The sequence below is a fragment of the Aulonocara stuartgranti genome (assembly GCF_965226115.1).
Source record: "Aulonocara stuartgranti genome assembly, chromosome: 16".
In the NCBI taxonomy this organism is placed as follows: domain Eukaryota; kingdom Metazoa; phylum Chordata; class Actinopteri; order Cichliformes; family Cichlidae; genus Aulonocara; species Aulonocara stuartgranti.
In genome coordinates this window covers 7,704,755-7,723,837 of record NC_138952.1, presented here as the reverse complement: position 1 = coordinate 7,723,837, position 19,083 = coordinate 7,704,755, and the positions used below count along the sequence as shown (strand labels likewise).

Genomic DNA, 19,083 nt, shown 5'->3' with positions numbered 1-19,083 from the left:
AACCAATAAAAGCAAAAATAATCACTGACAGGATGAAGTGTTCTATGCCAGACTGATTGTAAAGAGAACCTATTTTCCTTATTTTCTGTCATATAAAATGTATATAATAAAACTGAAAGGTTGCACTAAGGTCCAGATGAAGGAAAATAAACATTATTTTTAACTGTTAAACAGCTAAAAATAAGTCAATGTACCATACCTTTGCACTGTGTCACATGTTGCATTATGAAAAAAGCTATTTCAGTCTTTAGAAAGAATCAGCTTAGAAGTCTTAGAAGTACTTGTCTTAACTCAAAGTAGATTAGACCAACTTCTGAGGTAACTTTTGAAAGTAAAACAAATGAGCAAAAATGCTAAACTTGAACAAATTCCTTAATAGTATTTTGATAAATACCGTAAGCCTGTTATTAGGTACTTTCAGTCCAAAGAGTTCTAATGACTCCCTGAAGGTTGCTGCCCACCGAGGAGCAGTGGAACAAGATGAAGGATGTTTGTGGTGCAAGCTGTGCGTTTGTTGTTTGTCACAGGCTTCAGGATGACAACCTAATTGGAAAAGCAGGGTTTCTTCCAGAAAACTGACCAGCCCTAGGATGGTTAGGGTGATTGCAATTAATCTGCACTTGATTAATGTGGCGCTATCTTACCACCAACCACTATAACACTATGATGTCATTGCACACACACACAGTGTTTTTTTTACTTGTTTTCTCATTTCCTCCCTACATTGCTTAGCTACATGTTGACAGCCAAGGTAACAAGCAGAGAGTGAAAATTTTGAAATTTGTCTTTCATAATTTTTTCTTTCATTTTTAGACCTCTTTTACTGTGGAAGTTGTATCAGCTCAAAAAGGAATTTCTTCCAGTTACAGAGGTTATATGACCAATGCGGCTTCATGCTGCCTGAAAGTGCCTGATTATGTTTGTTCTCTGTTCAGTGACGGCGCCCCTGGAGGTCAGGCTGTGAGTGACCGTTTCTCCCTCAGCTGGGACTCGGTCCTCGTCAGCTCTGACAACATCATCGTGGCCCGTCTGGACGGCCGGGGCGGCGGCTTCCAGGGTCAAAGGATACTGCACGAAGTTCACCAGAGACTGGGAACTGTTGATGTTCAGGACCAGATTGCAGCAGTGGAGTATGTTATCACATCCATTTTATTTTACTTTTTACTTTTTATTCTTGTACTTTGAGATAAAAAATTCAAAATATGTGCAAATCCCCTGAACAAGAGCTTTGTAACTCAGTTTGGAATTTAAAGCAGAATGCCATCCTCTTTTTATTTGATCTGAATATTTCTGCACTACTGTGTCTAATTAAAGTCTTGAAAATGGTTATCAAGTCAAGAATAAAGGAAGAAATCCTTTAAAGAATAAAAGTTCCAGATAAATTCCTTTTGACATAATATAGACTAGACTTAAATTGGAAACCATAGTGTAAACAGTTTCAGATGAAATCATAAGAGGTTCTGGATGTTTCATTATTTGGTTTAGGAGCTGCCAGTTCAGACAGCACATGGATTTAACAGCAGACAATACATACCTTTGGTAAATACTGTAAGATACTGATTTCCTTTGCTGTTATTTCCAAAAAATACCTAAATAACAACAAATTCAGAATGTTTATCTTAATGGATGATCAAAAAATCTATGCAAAAACTGTCACAACTCCCCTGACTAAAAAAAAATATATAGATATATATTCAGTTTGTAACCCTTCAGACATATTTAATGATGGATAAAGAATACTTTACTATGCATATTTATAACGCCAAAGTAATTATAAGTAACTTAAAAAGCAAGTGTCAAAATCATATGTTGATCGTTACTCTAATATTTGTATAATACAATTATTACAATTAATTTAAGCCAGTGGTTCTCAAAGTTTTTCATGGTCCATTTCATTAGTTAAAAAACCCCAAAGGTTGTTTTCATTCATGAACAGTGAAACAGTTTCAAATACAATTTTGATAAAATGGTGAGCATAACAGGATCAACTAACTTTTTTTGATTTTTCCCAATAAAAATCATATTTACTCAGTAAACTCCATGTTTTTTTCCACTGCTTGTTTGTGCTACACCGGAAATTGCTCCCACCAAGTGGAGCAAGATTGTCACTCTTCCAGGAGAGAACCCCACGATACGTCCAAAACAAAAGCTTATTCCCCTCTATGAACAGACACTTTGGAACCTTTTGTCCAAGTGATGACTATCAAACTTTCTCAGTGTCATCTTACAGGAATTGATCAATGTTAAAATGAATAAATAAAACAGGTTATAGTTTTTTTTTTATTATTTAATCGTCAAATTCACATGTTGTACACAAACAAAGCACTTTGCTGGTGGGCAAGGCAGTAGTAAGGCAGTAGTTGTTGTTGCTACTGTTTGTACAGTAAGTTGCAATAAGTGATCAGTGGACTATAAATTCTCTGCTCGTTCATGCTAATTAAAAAAATAAAATCCTGTCAGCCTCTTTGTCCCACAGAACTCTTTGAAGTTTATAGACACTCTGCTTAATATGCATTTTATAGTCAAAACAGGGAGAGTCAGGCACAGCAAGAATATGGTGCACACTGAGGATGGACTCTAGTCTCTTAGGAGTCGGGGCAGGGTCACCATTAGCATTTTTGCATTTAGCCAGACTCAACATGTAACGTTATGATGCTTTTTGATTTGGGTCTTGCGATGTGATCTTTCCTGTGAGTTTGTTGATCGAGAATTATAAAGAAGGTCAAAAGGAGCTGCAATGTCTTTGGGTCTAGAGAAAGCATATGAGAGGGTTGCAAGAGAGGAAGTGTTGTATGAGGAACACAGGAGTGGAAGAGGTGGTGAAAGACATGTATGAGGACAATGAGACAATGGTGAGGTGTGTAAAAGTTACAGGGTGGGATTGTATCAGATATTAGCTCTGAGCTGCTTCTTGTTTGCGCAGTGATGTTGTACAGGTCGACTATGATCCTTGCAGATGACATAGTGGAGTGAGTGGAGTGAGGGTCAGGGGTGATTTGTGATTTTGGATTTTTGATTCTGTTTTAATATCAGTTTCATATCAGACTTTACACATATACAGTTGATTTTTTTTTTTAACCTTCTTTAGGCAGGAGGAGGACTCTCGGGATTTAAAATCATTTGCTTTACTCTTGTGCTCAAATTGATGGTGCAGTCATATCGTCTCATGCATGTTTATGAAGGCAGGAGATGTATCCAAGAATAAAATCATTAGAACTCACTGAAGTTTCTGCGATTTTTCAAGTGTTTTTTTTTTTTTATATTTATTGATATCCAATTCTTGGTTCCTCCCATGCAACCACATTTAAGAAGTTCTGTAGGTCATATAGCATGTGTGTGTTTTTCCAGTTACATGATGAAGTTTCCATACATTGACCGGACAAGGATAGCAGTGTTTGGAAAGGTGAGCCTCCTTTTTTTCCTCCATTTTTCTACTTTTAATTTGCGACCATCTAAATTCTATTCTTACTTCCATTGCTGAAATTATTAAGTGCCAAGAAGCTACTTAGTAAAATTTCTACTGAGTGACTCCAGAGATTGAATCCAAGTTCATTTTTACACTCGATGGATTTCAGCAGAGATGAATAAATGTTTGTGTTTGCTCACTTAGGGATATGGAGCCTACATAACATTAATGATGCTGAAGTCTACTGACAGCCTGTTTAAATGTGCGTGTGCAATGTCACCAGTGACCGACTGGAAACTCTATGGTGAGTAAAACATCTCTCAAAAGAGGTTAATTCACATTAAAGATACATTTTACAAGCTGCAAAGCAAATGTAAGTAAAGACCAGTAAAACTGCTGTGGTGGACTTTCCTGTGGATTTCATACATTGTGGAATTTCAGACCATTGTGTTGGTCCACAACAATAAATATATAATATATATAGGCAGCATTATGTACCACACCAGTTTTATTTGGCTTGAATATTCTAGTTACTAATGTGCACAGAATATACTTTATTTCTCTATACTGTAACACAGTACTATTGAACATGTTCTGGTTCTGCATTTTTGTTTTTTTAAGTGATATTCTTTTTATCTTTATACTTTTTAGTGTCCCCAGTGTTTCATTGTTGTTGTTTTCCCATGTTTTCCCTCTGGGTTAGCTCCCTCGTCTTCCTTGTTTCTGCTTCTTGTTTCACTTTGGGAATTGTTCTTCCTTGCATGTCAAATAAGTCCTAGCTTCATGGGTACATTTGAATAGTCTGCTTTGGTTAGGAAGGTTTCATTCTGGCACTCATAACAACTGTTTGAATTCTTCAGATACTAAGCAAGAGGAGAGGAGATAATATCATCCTACAATTTATAGCGATGCAATATCCAACCATTCCTTAAAAGATCAGCATAGTTGGAAAAGTGGTGGAGCATATTGTCCGTTTCATACCCTAACCTACTGATGTGTATTTTGAATTTTTAATCATTGAACCCCAAGGTTAGAACATTAAAATGCTGTCATGAAGTGCTTGCTGTCCAGGTGTTGTCTTTCATGAAGAACAGATTTATCCCTAGTGTGGTTGGACTCTCTCCACATTGAGTTTCTCTTTCTCTTAGTCTTTATCACTTTATCACTCCTCTTTGGTCTCATTAAGTGTTTCTCATGAAGGCCAAGGAAAAATGGCAAGGAAAGTAGAGATGCAGTAATATTTTGTCTCTGTCTTCCCTCTAATTCCCTGATTGTTTTCACCTGTGTCTTGTCTCCTGCTTTTTCTTATTTCCGTGCTTTGTGATTGTACTCCCCTTGTTGTCATTTGCACTGTGTGAGCTCCCAACTTTAACAGCTCCTATGAGTTTACCAGAATAGAGCATTTTTAGACAATCATGAAACGGTTGGTCCTGATTTATCATCACCATATTGCATCATCATCTTTATTCATTAAAACCTCAGTATATTTTCCCAAACATGAATTATGCATCTCATGTGTAACAATTTAGACTCATGTCTACACCCAAAAGCAAAACTTAATTCTCCATATTGAGCAGTGCTCAATATGTCAATGACAGCCAAAAACTAATCTGTATTTCTAACTGTCAGAAGCAAATGAAAAAGACATAGCTCATGTCTGCAACATCTGATGATTAACGGGCAATTCAACCAATTAAAGTACACAGTAAAGTGACAAAGTAAACCTAGATCATTTATTAATAAACTGAATAAATGTAAACTTTATTCTTCTCCTTTAGCCTCTCACTAAAAATGACCTGTTTATTTCTGAAATCTGAGTGTGAGATGAATCTGACCACTGTAAACATTGTCCTCTGCAACACTGAGATGACACAGATGACTTTTTCACCACCACAAGCTGCTTTCCTTTTTACTAAAAGTATTTAATTTGGACCCTGAATACCAGGATCTCCACTTTGTGCAGGTACTTAGCTGCAGCTGAAGCACTGTGTGCTAGTGGCACTGTTAAGATTGTCTCACTTCTCATTTGCACAGCGTCAGCGTTCTCTGAACGATACCTCGGCATGCCATTACGGGATGACAGCAGATATCAGGTGCGTGTTTACTGCTTCCACGAGCATGTTTCCTGTTGATCTTTGAAAACGTTAACATCAATGACACACCTACAGTTAAGCTCCTGCAGTTACTGAAAGCAGCTGCTATCAAAGTCAGAGGCAGCGATGCTTTGCTTTACTTTTTCTTTTTTTCTTTTTTAATGCTCTGTAGGATTTTGTCACTCATCTGTCTTTGGTTACTCTGAACTCCGGTGTGTCAGATCACATGCCGAAGTTTGGGGGGGGGGGGTTTCAGCCGCAGCGAGACTGTCGCTCTCAGGCCTCTTGATGTTCAGCTATCAGATGTACTTTCCTCCCAGTGTGATAGGAAGGAGGCAGTGCACAAGCACAAACAACAAATCTGACCCTGACAAGTATTTCATGGCTTCTGCTGTACCACACCTTACATTTTCCTCATAATTTATGCAATCTGTGATATTTCAAGAACAGAAAATAATATCTGTGGGAGATGCCTTATCACTTAAAGATCTCGAATTAATTTGAATGACTCTGTCGGTGTGTGTCTGTATGTAGAATGTAATTTAGTACAGTGCCATTCATTTGATCACATTCTGCATCTTTTTTTATTTTCATTTCTCAATGCCAGTTAGCATATGTATCAATTAATTATCTCCCCACTCTTTCTCGCAGTTTTCCAGTGTGCTGCAGAATGTTCAAGCTCTTAGGGAACAGACACTGATGCTGGTGCATGGCACAGCAGATGGTAAGAAGCAAAATAAATCGTAGATAAAAATGAAAATACGCTATCTGTGGTGCATCACTGCTGAGCACAAAGAGGCATGCAATCCTGGAAGGTAATGAGGCAAATGCTTTTTAATCAAAAGATAAATGGAAAAGTGGGTTATCTAAATTGATGCTGGGATTTCCAGAGGAAAACATTCCCTGATTAACCATGCATGTCGGATTTGTTGAGGCATTTCCATTCACCCAGAATCTGATTGTCTGTTTTTTTTCCCAGTTAGGATTCAGGCTGAATCTTGCTGACATTTTTCTCTTTTTACTCCCAGCCAATATCCACTTCCAGCACACTGCTGAGCTCGTCAAGAACCTTGTGAAAGTTGGAGCAAACTACTCAATGCAGGTGTGTAACCCAGAGATGTCATCACTAGGTTTTTTAGAGTGCATTTGGTAGAAAACAATGACCTATGGCAATGATAAATGGCTCAACTGTTATACAGTGTCAAAATAAAATAAATACATTTTTTAAATAAAAGACTTTCCATATTAGGTTGGTTTTTTTTTTACAGAATATTTTCAGTATTCTTTGGCCATACCTTGATTTTAACCATTTAATATTCACGGAAGCGTCCTTATTAAATTTTTTTTTTAATTAATTAAGACAATTACGAGTAAATTTTCATTTCTTTTTTACTTTGATCCTATCTGCTCTAAATATATATTTTGCATAGCCTCCCTCACACTGACATTTCTTTGGGTATCACATATAAGCTATAAAAATGCAAGTTGATGCAAATAAATAAAGTAGAAAATCTACACTTCGATCGCATCTTGATTACTTCATTTAAAATCCCCTGTGGTAGTGTACCAAAGCACAACTGCAAAAATGGTGTCTTTGTTCAATGAATTATGAACTATGAATTTTAACGAAATGTCCTGTTTACGTTGTGTTAAAAAAGAAAGCATAACAGGAGCATGTTGATCTCATAGCTCTGGCATGATTAGTGTTAGGCAGAGCATCTTATAGTTGTCGCTTGACTAGAATAACGTGTGGTGGAGCTCATATAGCAAAGTTGTGCATCCTAAATATAGCACCTGCTCATTATGTAAGGTTTTCTTTAAAATAAGCAGTAAAGATAACTTACAGAGATACAGTCCAAGCTGTTGTCTTTTCTAAATGCACGTCCAGCTTGTTCTGATTCCCAGGAAACTGTGACAAACGTGTGTTGTTCTTTGAAAGTCACTGACATGTCTCAGTTATGCAAAAGCTTCCCTTTGGTGGTGGGTTAGTAAGATTGGGTTGTAAGTTTCAAGTGCAGATTCCAAACAGGAGATGAACCTTGTGGCTAAGAAACCACATTAGGAGGCTTATTCAGCCTCCTAATGTGGCCTTGGTAGGTCTCTAAAATGTGACCGTTATCTCTCAGCTGCCTATATTGCAGTTGGTGCTGCATTAGAGGTACAGCATTAAAAGCAACCTTGTTTTCACTGATGAGGCACTAACAAATTGGCATTTTATGATGCTTCTTGACAAGAACGCATGTGTGTGAAAGAAACAAAATATGACAAGGGTTCAGACTGAGAGAATTGAAGTTACATGGTGTATGTTTTAACCACTGCATTACTAGAAATCTCCTAAGTTGCAAGATTACGTCAAGGATTTTTTCAACGTGCTCTGATCCCATTCTTTTAGATGCTAATGGTGTTGCAGAAACACCAGTGGCTGTGGTGCACTGACGGCAAGATGTCCGTGCCGCCAGTGCACCACAGCAATACTGAATGCTGAGAGGCAATAGTTGTCTTACAAGAGTCCATACGGAGGTTGGTAAAGTGGAAGGTAGATGACCATAATTTAATTCAGACCTTTGTGTTTTGTGTTGTTTTTTTACTTTTTCTCTCAGTTGCTGCATAGTTTTAGGCTTTGATTGGGAGGGGTTAAAGTATTCCACTTTATGAAATTAACTCTACTCTGCTATTAATTTTGGCACTTTGTTTAAATGTGATGCAAAATAGGAGGTAATCCCACCTCACTCTGCCCAGAAGCCAGGCTATACAGCAGAAGACGCAGCTGTGGGATTCTAATGGAATAGACAATGATTATATATCACTGCACAAGTCAATGAAATGAAATGTTTGAGTAACAGTACACTTTGAGCAAGAGCAAGTTGTGTTTCTGGCCACCCAGTGAATCGAAGTGCAGATTATGTCGAATGTTATTTTTCTCTTTTAGCACTGTTTTCATTTTTCCTCCACAAAACAGCTGCCCTTTTAGCTGCTAAATACCCCTATATATTAACCAGAAAGTCAATAACTTTGTCTTACTTCTGTTTGGTGCAAAGGAACTAGTCTGTACTGTGTTTTCAAAGCTTTTTAGTTTAGTCCCACTAATAGAAGCAAAGAACATGAGAGGAATGAGAGTGAACAAAAACAATAAGCTAAAAGACACAAAAAAGACTCCACAAACCTGAGATGGTTGTGTGCAATCAAAGTACCCTGAAAGCTGTTTTCCATGTCTTTTACCCACCAGATCTACCCAGATGAGGGACACTTCCTGTCTCAGCAGAGTCGTCAGCACCTCTACACCACACTGACCAGTTTCTACAGGGAGTGTCTGAAGGAGGAGTTGCTACCACTACCCGATGAAGAGGAGGAAGAAGAGGAGTAGGAATGTGTCTTTGGGAGTCAGACCTTTGGCAGAGCTTGAAGAATTTTGCTGAAATCCGTCAAGGCCTTTCGTGTTTGGACCAAGTGTTTAGCCAGAAAAGGACACTGGGGTAGAGCTGCTGATGCTCCCAAAGTGTGTATGTGTGTGTGCGTGCGTATGTGTGTGTGTATGAGCACTCCTGTGTGTGTGTCTGTGTATGTGTAAATGTGATGAAAAAGATAGCTAAAGGACACAACAAGTGACACTCGCATTGCCGGGACTTGAGGCGCGAACTGTCGTCTAGCATAGAGTCATTTCAGTTTTGGGACGCTCAGTTTCTCGGCAAAGCACACTGAAGATCTGCTGCAGGTTCTCCGAGCTGCAGTCATTCACACTTAACCAAGTGCATGGTTCTTTTTCCCCCCTTCGCCTTTCAGCTTCACTCATTCTTGCCATGTCAGTCTCCTTTGTGGTACTGCGACACTTTGGAAGACAAGAACACCGATATACACCTTTGATCTCACTTCTCTTTTGGTTGTTGTATCGTTGCACAAGGAAATGCTCCAGTCATCTGCAAAAATGTTTAGTCACGCAAGTTCACTACAACCTGAGCAGATCCTGAATAAGTGCAATTTCCTGCTGAAACCCTCTGCCATCGCCCACCCTGAATGGAAACAGTGTTTAGAGGTCACACTTTATTGTACAGCAGTCTTGTGTAGACATGTACAATGCCTTATGAGGTTCAACATACTGTAATATTACTTGCTGGCAGTGGTAGTCATCCATTAGCAGTGTCATGTTAACCTATGTCAACTCAGGTCCTCGAGACACGGTGTTGCAGTCAGTTTAGAAACTCTTAAGTTTGGGATGAAGATAACAGGTTTATAGGCCATATAGTAATTTCAGTTTCAGGCCACACTGAAAAAGCTCTCCATCTTAATATGTGATTTGAACCCTTAAATCAAATTGCACAAGTTTAAAAAGGTGTGAGATCATTTTCCAGTGCATCTCCACCAGAGTAAAGAACCATTTCACGTATTTTTGGACACTAAAAGACATTCAAAAAAAGAACTAAGATGGGGAATTTTACAGTGTCAGTAAGGTGTTTGCATGTCTACAGGGAATGTGTCAAGTGTTGCCACATTTTGTACAGTACAATACAGCAGAGTGTGTACATAAATATATTTTTAAGATGTCAGATCTCATAGAAAGTTTAGTCTATGGGGATGGATTGATTTGACCTGGACGTCTTGTACTTTCATTTCTTTTCTGTTTTCTTTCAAGCTGTTGATTTTCTTCTTAGGATGGATTTTGTAATGCTTGTTCTCGTTCTTTTTGCTGTTTTAAAAGGGAAGGGTTGAGGGTTGAGGTTTTGGGGTTATTGTGATTGTCCTCTAGTGATGATTATAAATAATAAATAATAATAATAAAAAATGTAAAAAAAAAAAAATGTAAAAAAAAAACTAAACAAAAAAAAAAACCTTTGAGTTATTCTGGTGGATTGAACACAAATAACAGAGAACCAAATCGGCTGCATTTGTTTGCAGGACTGAGCAATTCAATCTAAAGTTTCATTTGTTTGTTACCTTGGCAGTCACATTAAAGAGACCCAGTCATCTGTCATGGCCATGGGCTACCTGCATTAATGATTTAGCAGGCAAGATCTTCTTATTTAAAGTCAAACATACTTGCATCAACACTGCATGTCTGTGTGCATTAATCACTGCCTGCACTTACAAGCCTGAATGACCAAGCAGATGTTAATTCTTAAATTTGTAGTAGCCAGCAAAATGTGTAACAGCTATGGTGGTTCAGAGCTCAAAACAAACATTATTGGTCGTTTTTTAAGGAGGAATGCATCAACATGGCAACCTAGCCAGATGGAAGATGTTGTGAAAAGGTCTATTTTAACACCAACAGTGATCAGTAGGTGTTTAACGACAAACAAATATTTCTCTTCTCTGAAAGTCCTGTTAGTCATCTCCTGAAGATGACGCTCCCAATGGAGACTTTGTTTTTCTTTCTTGTCTAATGAGAAAAAAAATCTTGATAACCACATGATGTCAACGCAGATCTAAAGAAAATAATAGGACAACCGAACAAAGTCAACTCACAGTTTTAGATCTTTCAGTTCTAAAGTTACTGGTGACATGGTTACATTTGGGCTAACATCTACCTCTTTTTGTGGACTCTTCACCTGTTTGGTAAGCTTTGAAAGAAGAACTGCAAGGCCAAAATGCATTTATGACATTTTAAAAATTACAGTTTCTGGCTTCTTAAACTGGACTTTGTATTTTCTCCACGTGTCTCTGTGGATTCTCTCTGGGAAATCATGCTTTCTCCCACAGTCCAAACACATGCTCATTAGGTTAACTGGTGATGATAAATTGACTGTAGGTGTAAGTGCGATGGACTGGTAACCTGTCCAGGGTGTAGCATGCTTCTTGACCTATGGCAGCTGCAATATGCTTCAGCTCCCAAATTGGAGAAGCATTTAAGAACAGTGCTTGGTTGCGTGGAACTACAAAGCAACAAGCCAGTGTTCTTCAAGTGCCATTCCAAAGCCCAGATAAATCGGGAAGGTTGGATCAGGAAGGGCATTCAACATAAAGTATTTGCCAAATCAAGAATACAGATCACAAAGATCAGTCAAGGCTTTAATTTTATTTATGTAGGATGAAATCACAACAACATTCCACAAGGTGCCTTGTATTTTAAGGTAAAGACCCTACAATGATACAGAGAAAAACCCAAACAGCAAACAACCCCCCCTCTGAGCAAGGACTTGGCGACAGTGGCAAGGAAAAACTTCCTGTTTAAAGACACAGGATGGGGTGAGGGTGTGTTCAAAGGCAGTGAGAGAAGACATGCAGAGGGTTAGTTTGAGCATTTTTAGCATTTGGCTTGAACACCACCAAAGTCTAGGCCTCACCCTAAAAGAGTAACAGAAGTTAAACATATACTGTGTAGAGGATGGAAAAAAAACCTTTTATACACATTCACACAACAAGTACCCACTTTTAAACATCTGCAAACAAACAATAACACTGCTCTTATCAGTCTGAATGTTACTCTCCTTAAACATTTTTTAACTTGAGAAAACAATGTGATCACAACATCAGTTTAATAACTGCAGCACATTTCCACCACATAATATGTTTTAAAAGTTCCCAATGATGATCAAATTTCATTTTACTTGAATTCCCTTTCCTTACTAGTAATACTTTGAGAGGTGTGCTTATTTGCTTAACATTGTCACTGTTAGGTACTTTCGGCTTAAAGGTGATTTGAGCCTAAATCAGACTTAATCAGGCTAGCAAAGAGCTGTTACAGAAGCTGCAAATGAAACGGTGGATCTCTGCAGGATGCTGCGATATCTATGTTGATGAACTGTTACTTTAAATTCTGAGTAAATCTCCAAGAGTTTTACCTGCAAAGCCTTGTTGTCATTCAGTATTGGTCTCATATCTAAACGTCTCAGCTGATGTTTAGATGTATCGCTGGGAAGCATTGTTATGGATTCTCATTGGATGCGGCTAATTGGTAAATTTGCAGAACTGGTGCTTCTAATGAACATATCTTTTTGTAAGCACCACTCTTCTTTTCTACTCAGAGAGCCAGTCCCACCACATTTCTTGAAAATGTTCAGATTTTTTGACCTTCATGTCTTAAAGTAATGCTGGATTCATGTTTTTCCTTACTTAGTTGAATGGTTTAGCAGTGCTATGTTAGTACAGCAACTGACACTATGTCAGCATAATATAACTGATGATAATACAACTTATAAAAGCTGGAAAAAAAAACCCTTGAACTATTATGGAGACTCCCTACTCATCAGCTTTTAATCTGCATGCCATTTGCTATGCTTAGCACATCCTGACAGCTCTGTATGAGCCCCAGCTGCAAAATTGCCATTGATCCAGTCATATCACTCTGTATCGCTGAAGCAAAGGGGAACATTTCAGTGATCTATACTATACTAGTTACATTAGAGTGACCTTGGAGCTTCATGAATATATGCACTGTCACTTTAAAATCAAAATAATCTATTACTGCAACACACAGATCTAAAAATGTCAAGTTTGTCAGTTTATTTGAGCGTACAAATGTTTCCAAGTATACAAATGTCAACTACAGAGGGCAATATATATATGGTACATGAGATGCAGTTTGTCAGGCAAGTGTAGAAGTGTGAGCAGCACAGGGTTATGGTCAACAAACAATCAGTTTGCTACTGAAGGAAAGATGCAGTATTTATTACAGGAGTTCTGTTGTGGCCAAAGCGCACTGTACAGCATAGACTGCTTATCTTACACATGAACTTTCTCCATTCTCCACTTTAATTTCTTTTCACATTTTGTGGATATTAAACACTGTGTGGAACAGTAAAGGTTCAAGCTGGTCACAAACATCTGAAATTTATTCATCTATTTCTAAAAACATAGATGAAGATATTGTTAAACTAAGAAATCTTCCCTGAATAACACAATTAATACTTTTAATATGTCACATGGCAATGTGCACCCAAATAGCAGATTCATCTTGAACAGACACACAGGTTCCTTCTAACAAAGATAAAAGAAGAAATACAAAAAACTAAGACTCACAGTAACTTCCTTTTTGAAACTTTCATATTAAAGGTTTTCTTTACCTGATTTAAACAGCATGGCTAAACCCCATTTCACTCTCTGTTACATATTGTCATACGATATTTTTGTATTGCTGTGTTTGCCCGAAGCTCAGAAAAGACTATATGAGGTAAAGGCACCTGCAGGAACTGTTTGGTGATTCGGTCTGATAGTGATACGATTTGGTGGATTTATAGGTGATTTTTCTCTGTTCACAGAATGTATTCACATGAATTCACAGTAGATTTCAGGAAAGATACAAAAAAAAATACAAGTTTCTTTGATTCCCTGACATTTGTATGCATTACATGGTACAAACATTCAAAACAGAACTCTTAATGGTAGTATAATATTAACCTATCTTTTGTTTTTCCCCACAACCTCAGATTCACTGCTCTAACTTTCTTTGCATTCCAACAAATGTGAAGGGACCTAATTTAAATATTATAGGTCAGTGGGGTTTTATTAATCATTTTTATCAGGCAGCAGATGTTCAGGGAAACACAACCTCTCATCGCTGGCTCACTACAGCAGTTGCTCCAGCGCACTCTCCATAAAACCACCTTACCACAGGAGCTTACTTGGAGCTAATCATCTTCATTGTACCCCTCCTCAAAGCAGCGGTTGAAAAAGTTCAGCACTGAGCTCAGAAAGTAGTGTTGACTCTTTACTGAAATAATGTTGTGTCCTTCATCTGGGAATATCTAGTCAGAAGGAAATGGAAAGGAGAGTCATTATTTCTTTGTAATAAAAAACATAGAAATGATGTATATTCTAAGTGAAAGAAAGGAGTTCCAAAAACAAAATAAAACATTGCCTTGATATTAACATCATAGTACAGCCAACAAAACTACACCAGCAAATACCAGTTAGCATTGGTAATAATCAGCTGACATTGATGAAAGACAAGAAAACAATGAACGGATGAACTGGTGACAGTATGTTCTGATCTGCGGCTAAGGATCTCCTGCTAAGATCTTTTTGCCATATAGCACAGGGAACCTTCACTTGTCTTGTAGACTCTAACCACTGGATGCGCTCAAAGGACTAACATGCTAACACTATTAGGCAAGTGGTTATAATGTACTGACTAAGCAGGAATTGTGAGAGTTCAGGCTGGGCTACTTGTGTTTTCTCTTTACACATTTGAGCAGAAACTGTTCAGAGGTAACAACATAGCAAACATGCTCCAGTGCTACCCTATGGTCATCAGGATCCACACTCCGCACCACCCCAAATAAAATATGCAAATACAGTGACTATATAGAATCAATCTAAAGTGTATAAAGGAATTGAGACACTCATGTTGAAGAATACAATTACTGTAATAAACTAATTAAAAAATTAAAGGAACACTTTTTAATCAGAGTTTAGCATCAGTTACATTTTATAACTTAACTTTGATATGATATTGATCTGTTCAGTTAAGCAGCAGAGGGGCTGTCAATCAGTTTCAGCTGCTTTGGTGTTTTTAAAAGCTCCTCTAGTGCAACAGTTACTAGAGGGGTAACAATGAGAGGATGGGAATTAGAGAACCCCCAAAATAGTAATGGCTTTGCAAGTTCTTTGGTGTTTTTTTTATGTTTTTTTTTTTTTTGTTGTTGTTTTTTTGCATTTGGCTAGCAGGGCACTGCTGTGAATGTATCTGACTAAACAATCAGAAACAGACTTTATGAGGGTGGTCTGAGGTACCAACATCTTCTAGTGGGCCCTGTGCTCACACCACAGAGACTGATTGGCATTTGCTACAGCATTCCAGAATTAAGAATCAGAATAAAAATCCAGCATGATTTTCCCATGGAGATCTGAGGAGTTTTCAAAGTGTTGTGATTTTTTTGTACAATTTTGTTGAGCAGTGGGTGTTAAACATGACATGTGACCATCACGATCATGTTCGGGGGAGTAGCATGCATCTGAGTGCAGGGAGATGGCATATACATTTATTTTAATGACTTTACACCCTCCTGCTGATCAACAGCTGGTAGAAATGAGAGAAACTTGTGGAGCTTGCACATCAGTGCACTCGTAGTGCAGTTGTTTCTTTCTAATTAATAATATTAATTGTCATTTATATAAATTCAATAGTAATGGCTCTTAACTTATTTCAGCACCATGGGTGTTGCCATTAGATTTATTTATTTATTTTTATTCTTCATAGGTCTCTGTGGCTAGTTTTTCTGACAATGTTTCAGTTTGAAATAAGCACTTTCTCATACAGAGAAAGAATCAAAAGATGTCACATGCAGTTTTGTGTACCCAACTAATGCAAATGAAAATCAAGCTGAAGGATCACAGTTTTAACAGACTGGGGGAGATCCAGTAACCACTGCAGAGGCACAAATGCAAGGGGGCATGCCAGGACTTTTACTGAATTATCTAATTATCATCTTATACGAGAAGATGATTTTGAAGGCGAAACCGGCCACATTTAAAACGGATTTTTATTTTTTTTTTTATCTTTAACCACAGTTTGTAAAATCTCGCTGACACAAAATAGACTGTTTGGAAAATTATTCATATAAACGTTGCCTAGCATCTGCTCACACAAGCAGCTGTCCACAAACATTGCTTTAATTGCCAAGACCTGATTATCTTGTGCAGCAGAAAGAAACCATCACATATCTGACCACACTGCTTTCTGATATGGACACATGGGAAAGCAGAAGCTTTTGTTAAATGACTTTTCAACCTTCAGAGAATAAAAATAAGAAGGCTGGTTGATAAATTCACAAACACAGCACATGGGTCCGCTCTTGTTAGGGAACTGAAATGAATGTCATGCAGAGAGGAGATGGCAGAAGTCACCTGGAGAGTGTAGTTAACATTTGATGCAGACAGCAGTTTGACCAACTCAGCAGAATGCTGGAAATGAACATTGGCTGTCAAGAGAACAAAGAGTTGCAATGACAATTTACAATGCAATAACTTTGCACAACAACCATTCACCCCATTATGCAGAGCATTGTTAGGAATTCAGTAAAATAAAAGAAATGCAATAGTTAGACTAACACTTACAGTTTTTTTTCCTTTGCATTCATTTTTATGTTAAATTTGCAAAAAAGAATTGTCAGTATGTACTTATTTACAGTTAATTTGGCAGTAAACCCTACTTAATTCTACAGCTACATATCTGCTTCATCATGTTTATCTATTCCCATGCTCACCATCTGCTGTGCCGTGGATAATAAGAAAGTTCAATGGACTTGCAGGTCCTGTGATGTTGCTGAGCAGACTGGAAATCTGCAGGAGACAGTGAACAGTCACCACCCAGTGCAGAATCAGACACAGCTTAACTATATCAGATTTAAATCTAATAAAACAGCTCATAATGTTGAAGCCACTAGCATAAAACTTTGGTTAGAAGACAAGAAACTACATCTTTAAACAGCATCAGTTCCCACTCATAAATATTTATAGCAACTTCTATCAGATGCAACCAAACACAGATGGAAGTGTCAGTAAGCAAGGGTGGATGTACTGAAGTAACAAAACTGTCAAGTGACCAGTGTTGGGACTAACGCGTTATTAAGTAACGCGTTACAGTAACTACGTTATTATTGTGGTAACGAGCACGGTAACTAGTTATTATGCCAAAATCAGGAACGCGTTACTCGTTACTGGGATTTAGATAGGGTCGTTACTCGTTACTTCGTGTGGTGGCATCGCGGAGTTTCCACAGATTCAGTAACATTAGCAAGTGGTGGAGGCAGCAGGTGGATGAAGGAAAAGGGACGCAGAAGGAAAAGAGACCCGAGGCGGCCGCCGGTCCAAGTGTGAACTGAACTTCAGGTAAGAAGTTATGACCTGCAGTCTCTCTGGGTCAGATATGAACCAAGTTTAGGTGGAGTTTATTTTCGTTATTCTGACTTTTTCCGTACTGCGTGCTAGCTAGCATGACGGAGTTTCTATACAGCTGGGTGGGTGCTATGAAGTTAATGATGTTGAACCTTATTTTGTTCATAAGTTATTAGAGTTGCCAACCGTCCCATCTGGTATTCAGAGAAAATATTACGCGTTTCTTATTGAGGTGAAAAGGAACAGTTTGTCCCGTAATTCAGCTACAATGAAAAAGGCACAAAGCTGGAGTTATTCTGTGTCTTTGCTGCACAGCTGCCTCTTCTTCTCTCATTCTCCCCCCTCCCTCTCCTGTTTCTACTTCAATCATGAAACTGATCAATGATCAGCTGATCGGCTCTCTTGTTTGTTTATCGCTCACTTTGCGCCGAAAGAGGAAACCAGCGGATGTCGCGCTAAACAACAGCAGCACGTTTAAGCTTGATCAGCTGTTGTTAGAATTTATTTAATATTAATTTCTAGTATCAGCTGATGTTTGCTGGAGCCACAGCTGTAAAAAAAAAAAGCTGCTGGTCATGATATGGTTTGGTTATCTGGTGAGAGGGAAACATGAAGATGAAACCAGGAGATGTCCTTACTGGATCATCAGAGCTGAGCAGGTGATGGAGAAACAGGTTTACCTTTTAGGTGACATGAATGAGTTGAAGGGAAGTTATGAACTGTTTCTGAGAGACAAATAACCCCACAATCCTTTTTTAGGTAGCTGACAGCTGGTAACTGTGCAGGTGCGGATCTAGCAAAGTGTGGCCAAGGGGGCATGTAGGGCATTAACAGGGAAAGGGGGGCACAAAGAAATACTTTTCTTTCTTATTCTCATTTAAAGTGTCTCGCTTTTAAAAAATAATTATCTGAATCTTACAACAAACGATTGATAGATTGATGCATATATACCATCAAAACAGTGTACATCACTGTCACAACAGTGTTTGTTTTCATTCAAAGGCTTTATGATTTTTCCTATAATGGTGGGCCAGTTTCTAGTCAAAATGCCCGGGCCAATTTTCTTTCCCAGTCCAGCCCTGTATGCAGCTCATCTGCAGTCTGGTGTTACCTACATCTTCCTATTCAGAAGGCAGAATTTCTGAGTTCTGAGTACAATCGAAAGCACCATGACTGCAGTTTTTGTGTTGGATGTAAAAGGCGCACATGACTCTGTGACGTAGGCTAGAATCATGGCAGCAGTCAATGACGGTCCAGGCGTGGGATTTCTCTCGTGGAAATATGCACGTTATCATATCCTTTCTATTGGTAGGTGGCACAGTGCACTTGTGGCAAGTAAGCAAGCTAGAAGACTGGCAAAGTTATGGAAGAAACACATTAACAAGAGAATTCTGAGTAAAACCAAAGTTACTTTCCCTAGTAACTAGTTACTTTGAAAGTAACGAGTAACTTGAAGTAACTGAGTTACTTTTGAGAGAAGTAACTAGTAATGTAACTAAGTTACTATTTTAAAGTAACTTACCCAACACTGCAAGTGACTGAGCAGCAGAGATCAAAGCTTCCCTTAATGAGTTTTAATTTTGCGCTGCCATCAGCAGAACTTTGTACTTTGCTGATCTTAAACAGAAACTTCAGTTGCAAAGGTGAGAGGAGAGGCAGTTTGGACATCTTAAAATCTGTTTGCATCTGGTGGTGCAGTGCTAGAAATACTGCGGAAACAACAGTTTTGATTTTTCTAGTTCAACCCAGACCAGACCAAAACAAACACATTTTTCTTTTAGTGCCTGCAGTGTTATTTATCCATGTAGATTGTTTTTT

General features: G+C 38.2%; 2 protein-coding genes across 9 annotated transcripts in view; one reads left to right on the top strand and one right to left on the bottom strand.

Moving 5' to 3' along the window:
• The window catches only part of dpp10 (dipeptidyl peptidase like 10), a 269,569-nt gene extending 258,729 nt beyond the window's left edge, over positions 1-10,840 (top strand). For 3 of the 6 annotated variants that reach the window (XM_082509273.1, XM_082509275.1, XM_082509274.1), the window contains 7 exons: positions 936-1,130; positions 3,349-3,403; positions 3,611-3,710; positions 5,441-5,499; positions 6,151-6,223; positions 6,528-6,601; positions 8,726-10,839. In XM_082509273.1, the coding sequence (XP_082365399.1) occupies positions 936-1,130; positions 3,349-3,403; positions 3,611-3,710; positions 5,441-5,499; positions 6,151-6,223; positions 6,528-6,601; positions 8,726-8,863 (694 nt within the window). In that variant the 3' untranslated portion in view covers positions 8,864-10,839. Of the gene's footprint in view, positions 1-935; positions 1,131-3,348; positions 3,404-3,610; positions 3,711-5,440; positions 5,500-6,150; positions 6,224-6,527; positions 6,602-8,725 lie in introns of all 6 variants that reach the window. The other 3 variants (XM_082509271.1, XM_082509272.1, XM_082509276.1) reach the window with 2 other exon arrangements.
• Positions 10,841-12,910: 2,070 nt separating this feature from the next.
• Positions 12,911-19,083, bottom strand: part of LOC309691549 (inactive dipeptidyl peptidase 10) — a 141,802-nt gene continuing 135,629 nt past the window's right edge. For 2 of the 3 annotated variants that reach the window (XM_082509277.1, XM_082509278.1), the window contains exons 24-26: positions 16,635-16,710; positions 16,276-16,349; positions 12,911-14,174 (exon numbers count right to left, since the gene is read on the bottom strand). In XM_082509277.1, the coding sequence (XP_082365403.1) occupies positions 14,058-14,174; positions 16,276-16,349; positions 16,635-16,710 (267 nt within the window). In that variant the 3' untranslated portion in view covers positions 12,911-14,057. The remainder of the gene's footprint in view (positions 14,175-16,275; positions 16,350-16,634; positions 16,711-19,083) is intronic. The other variant, XM_082509279.1, reaches the window with a different exon arrangement.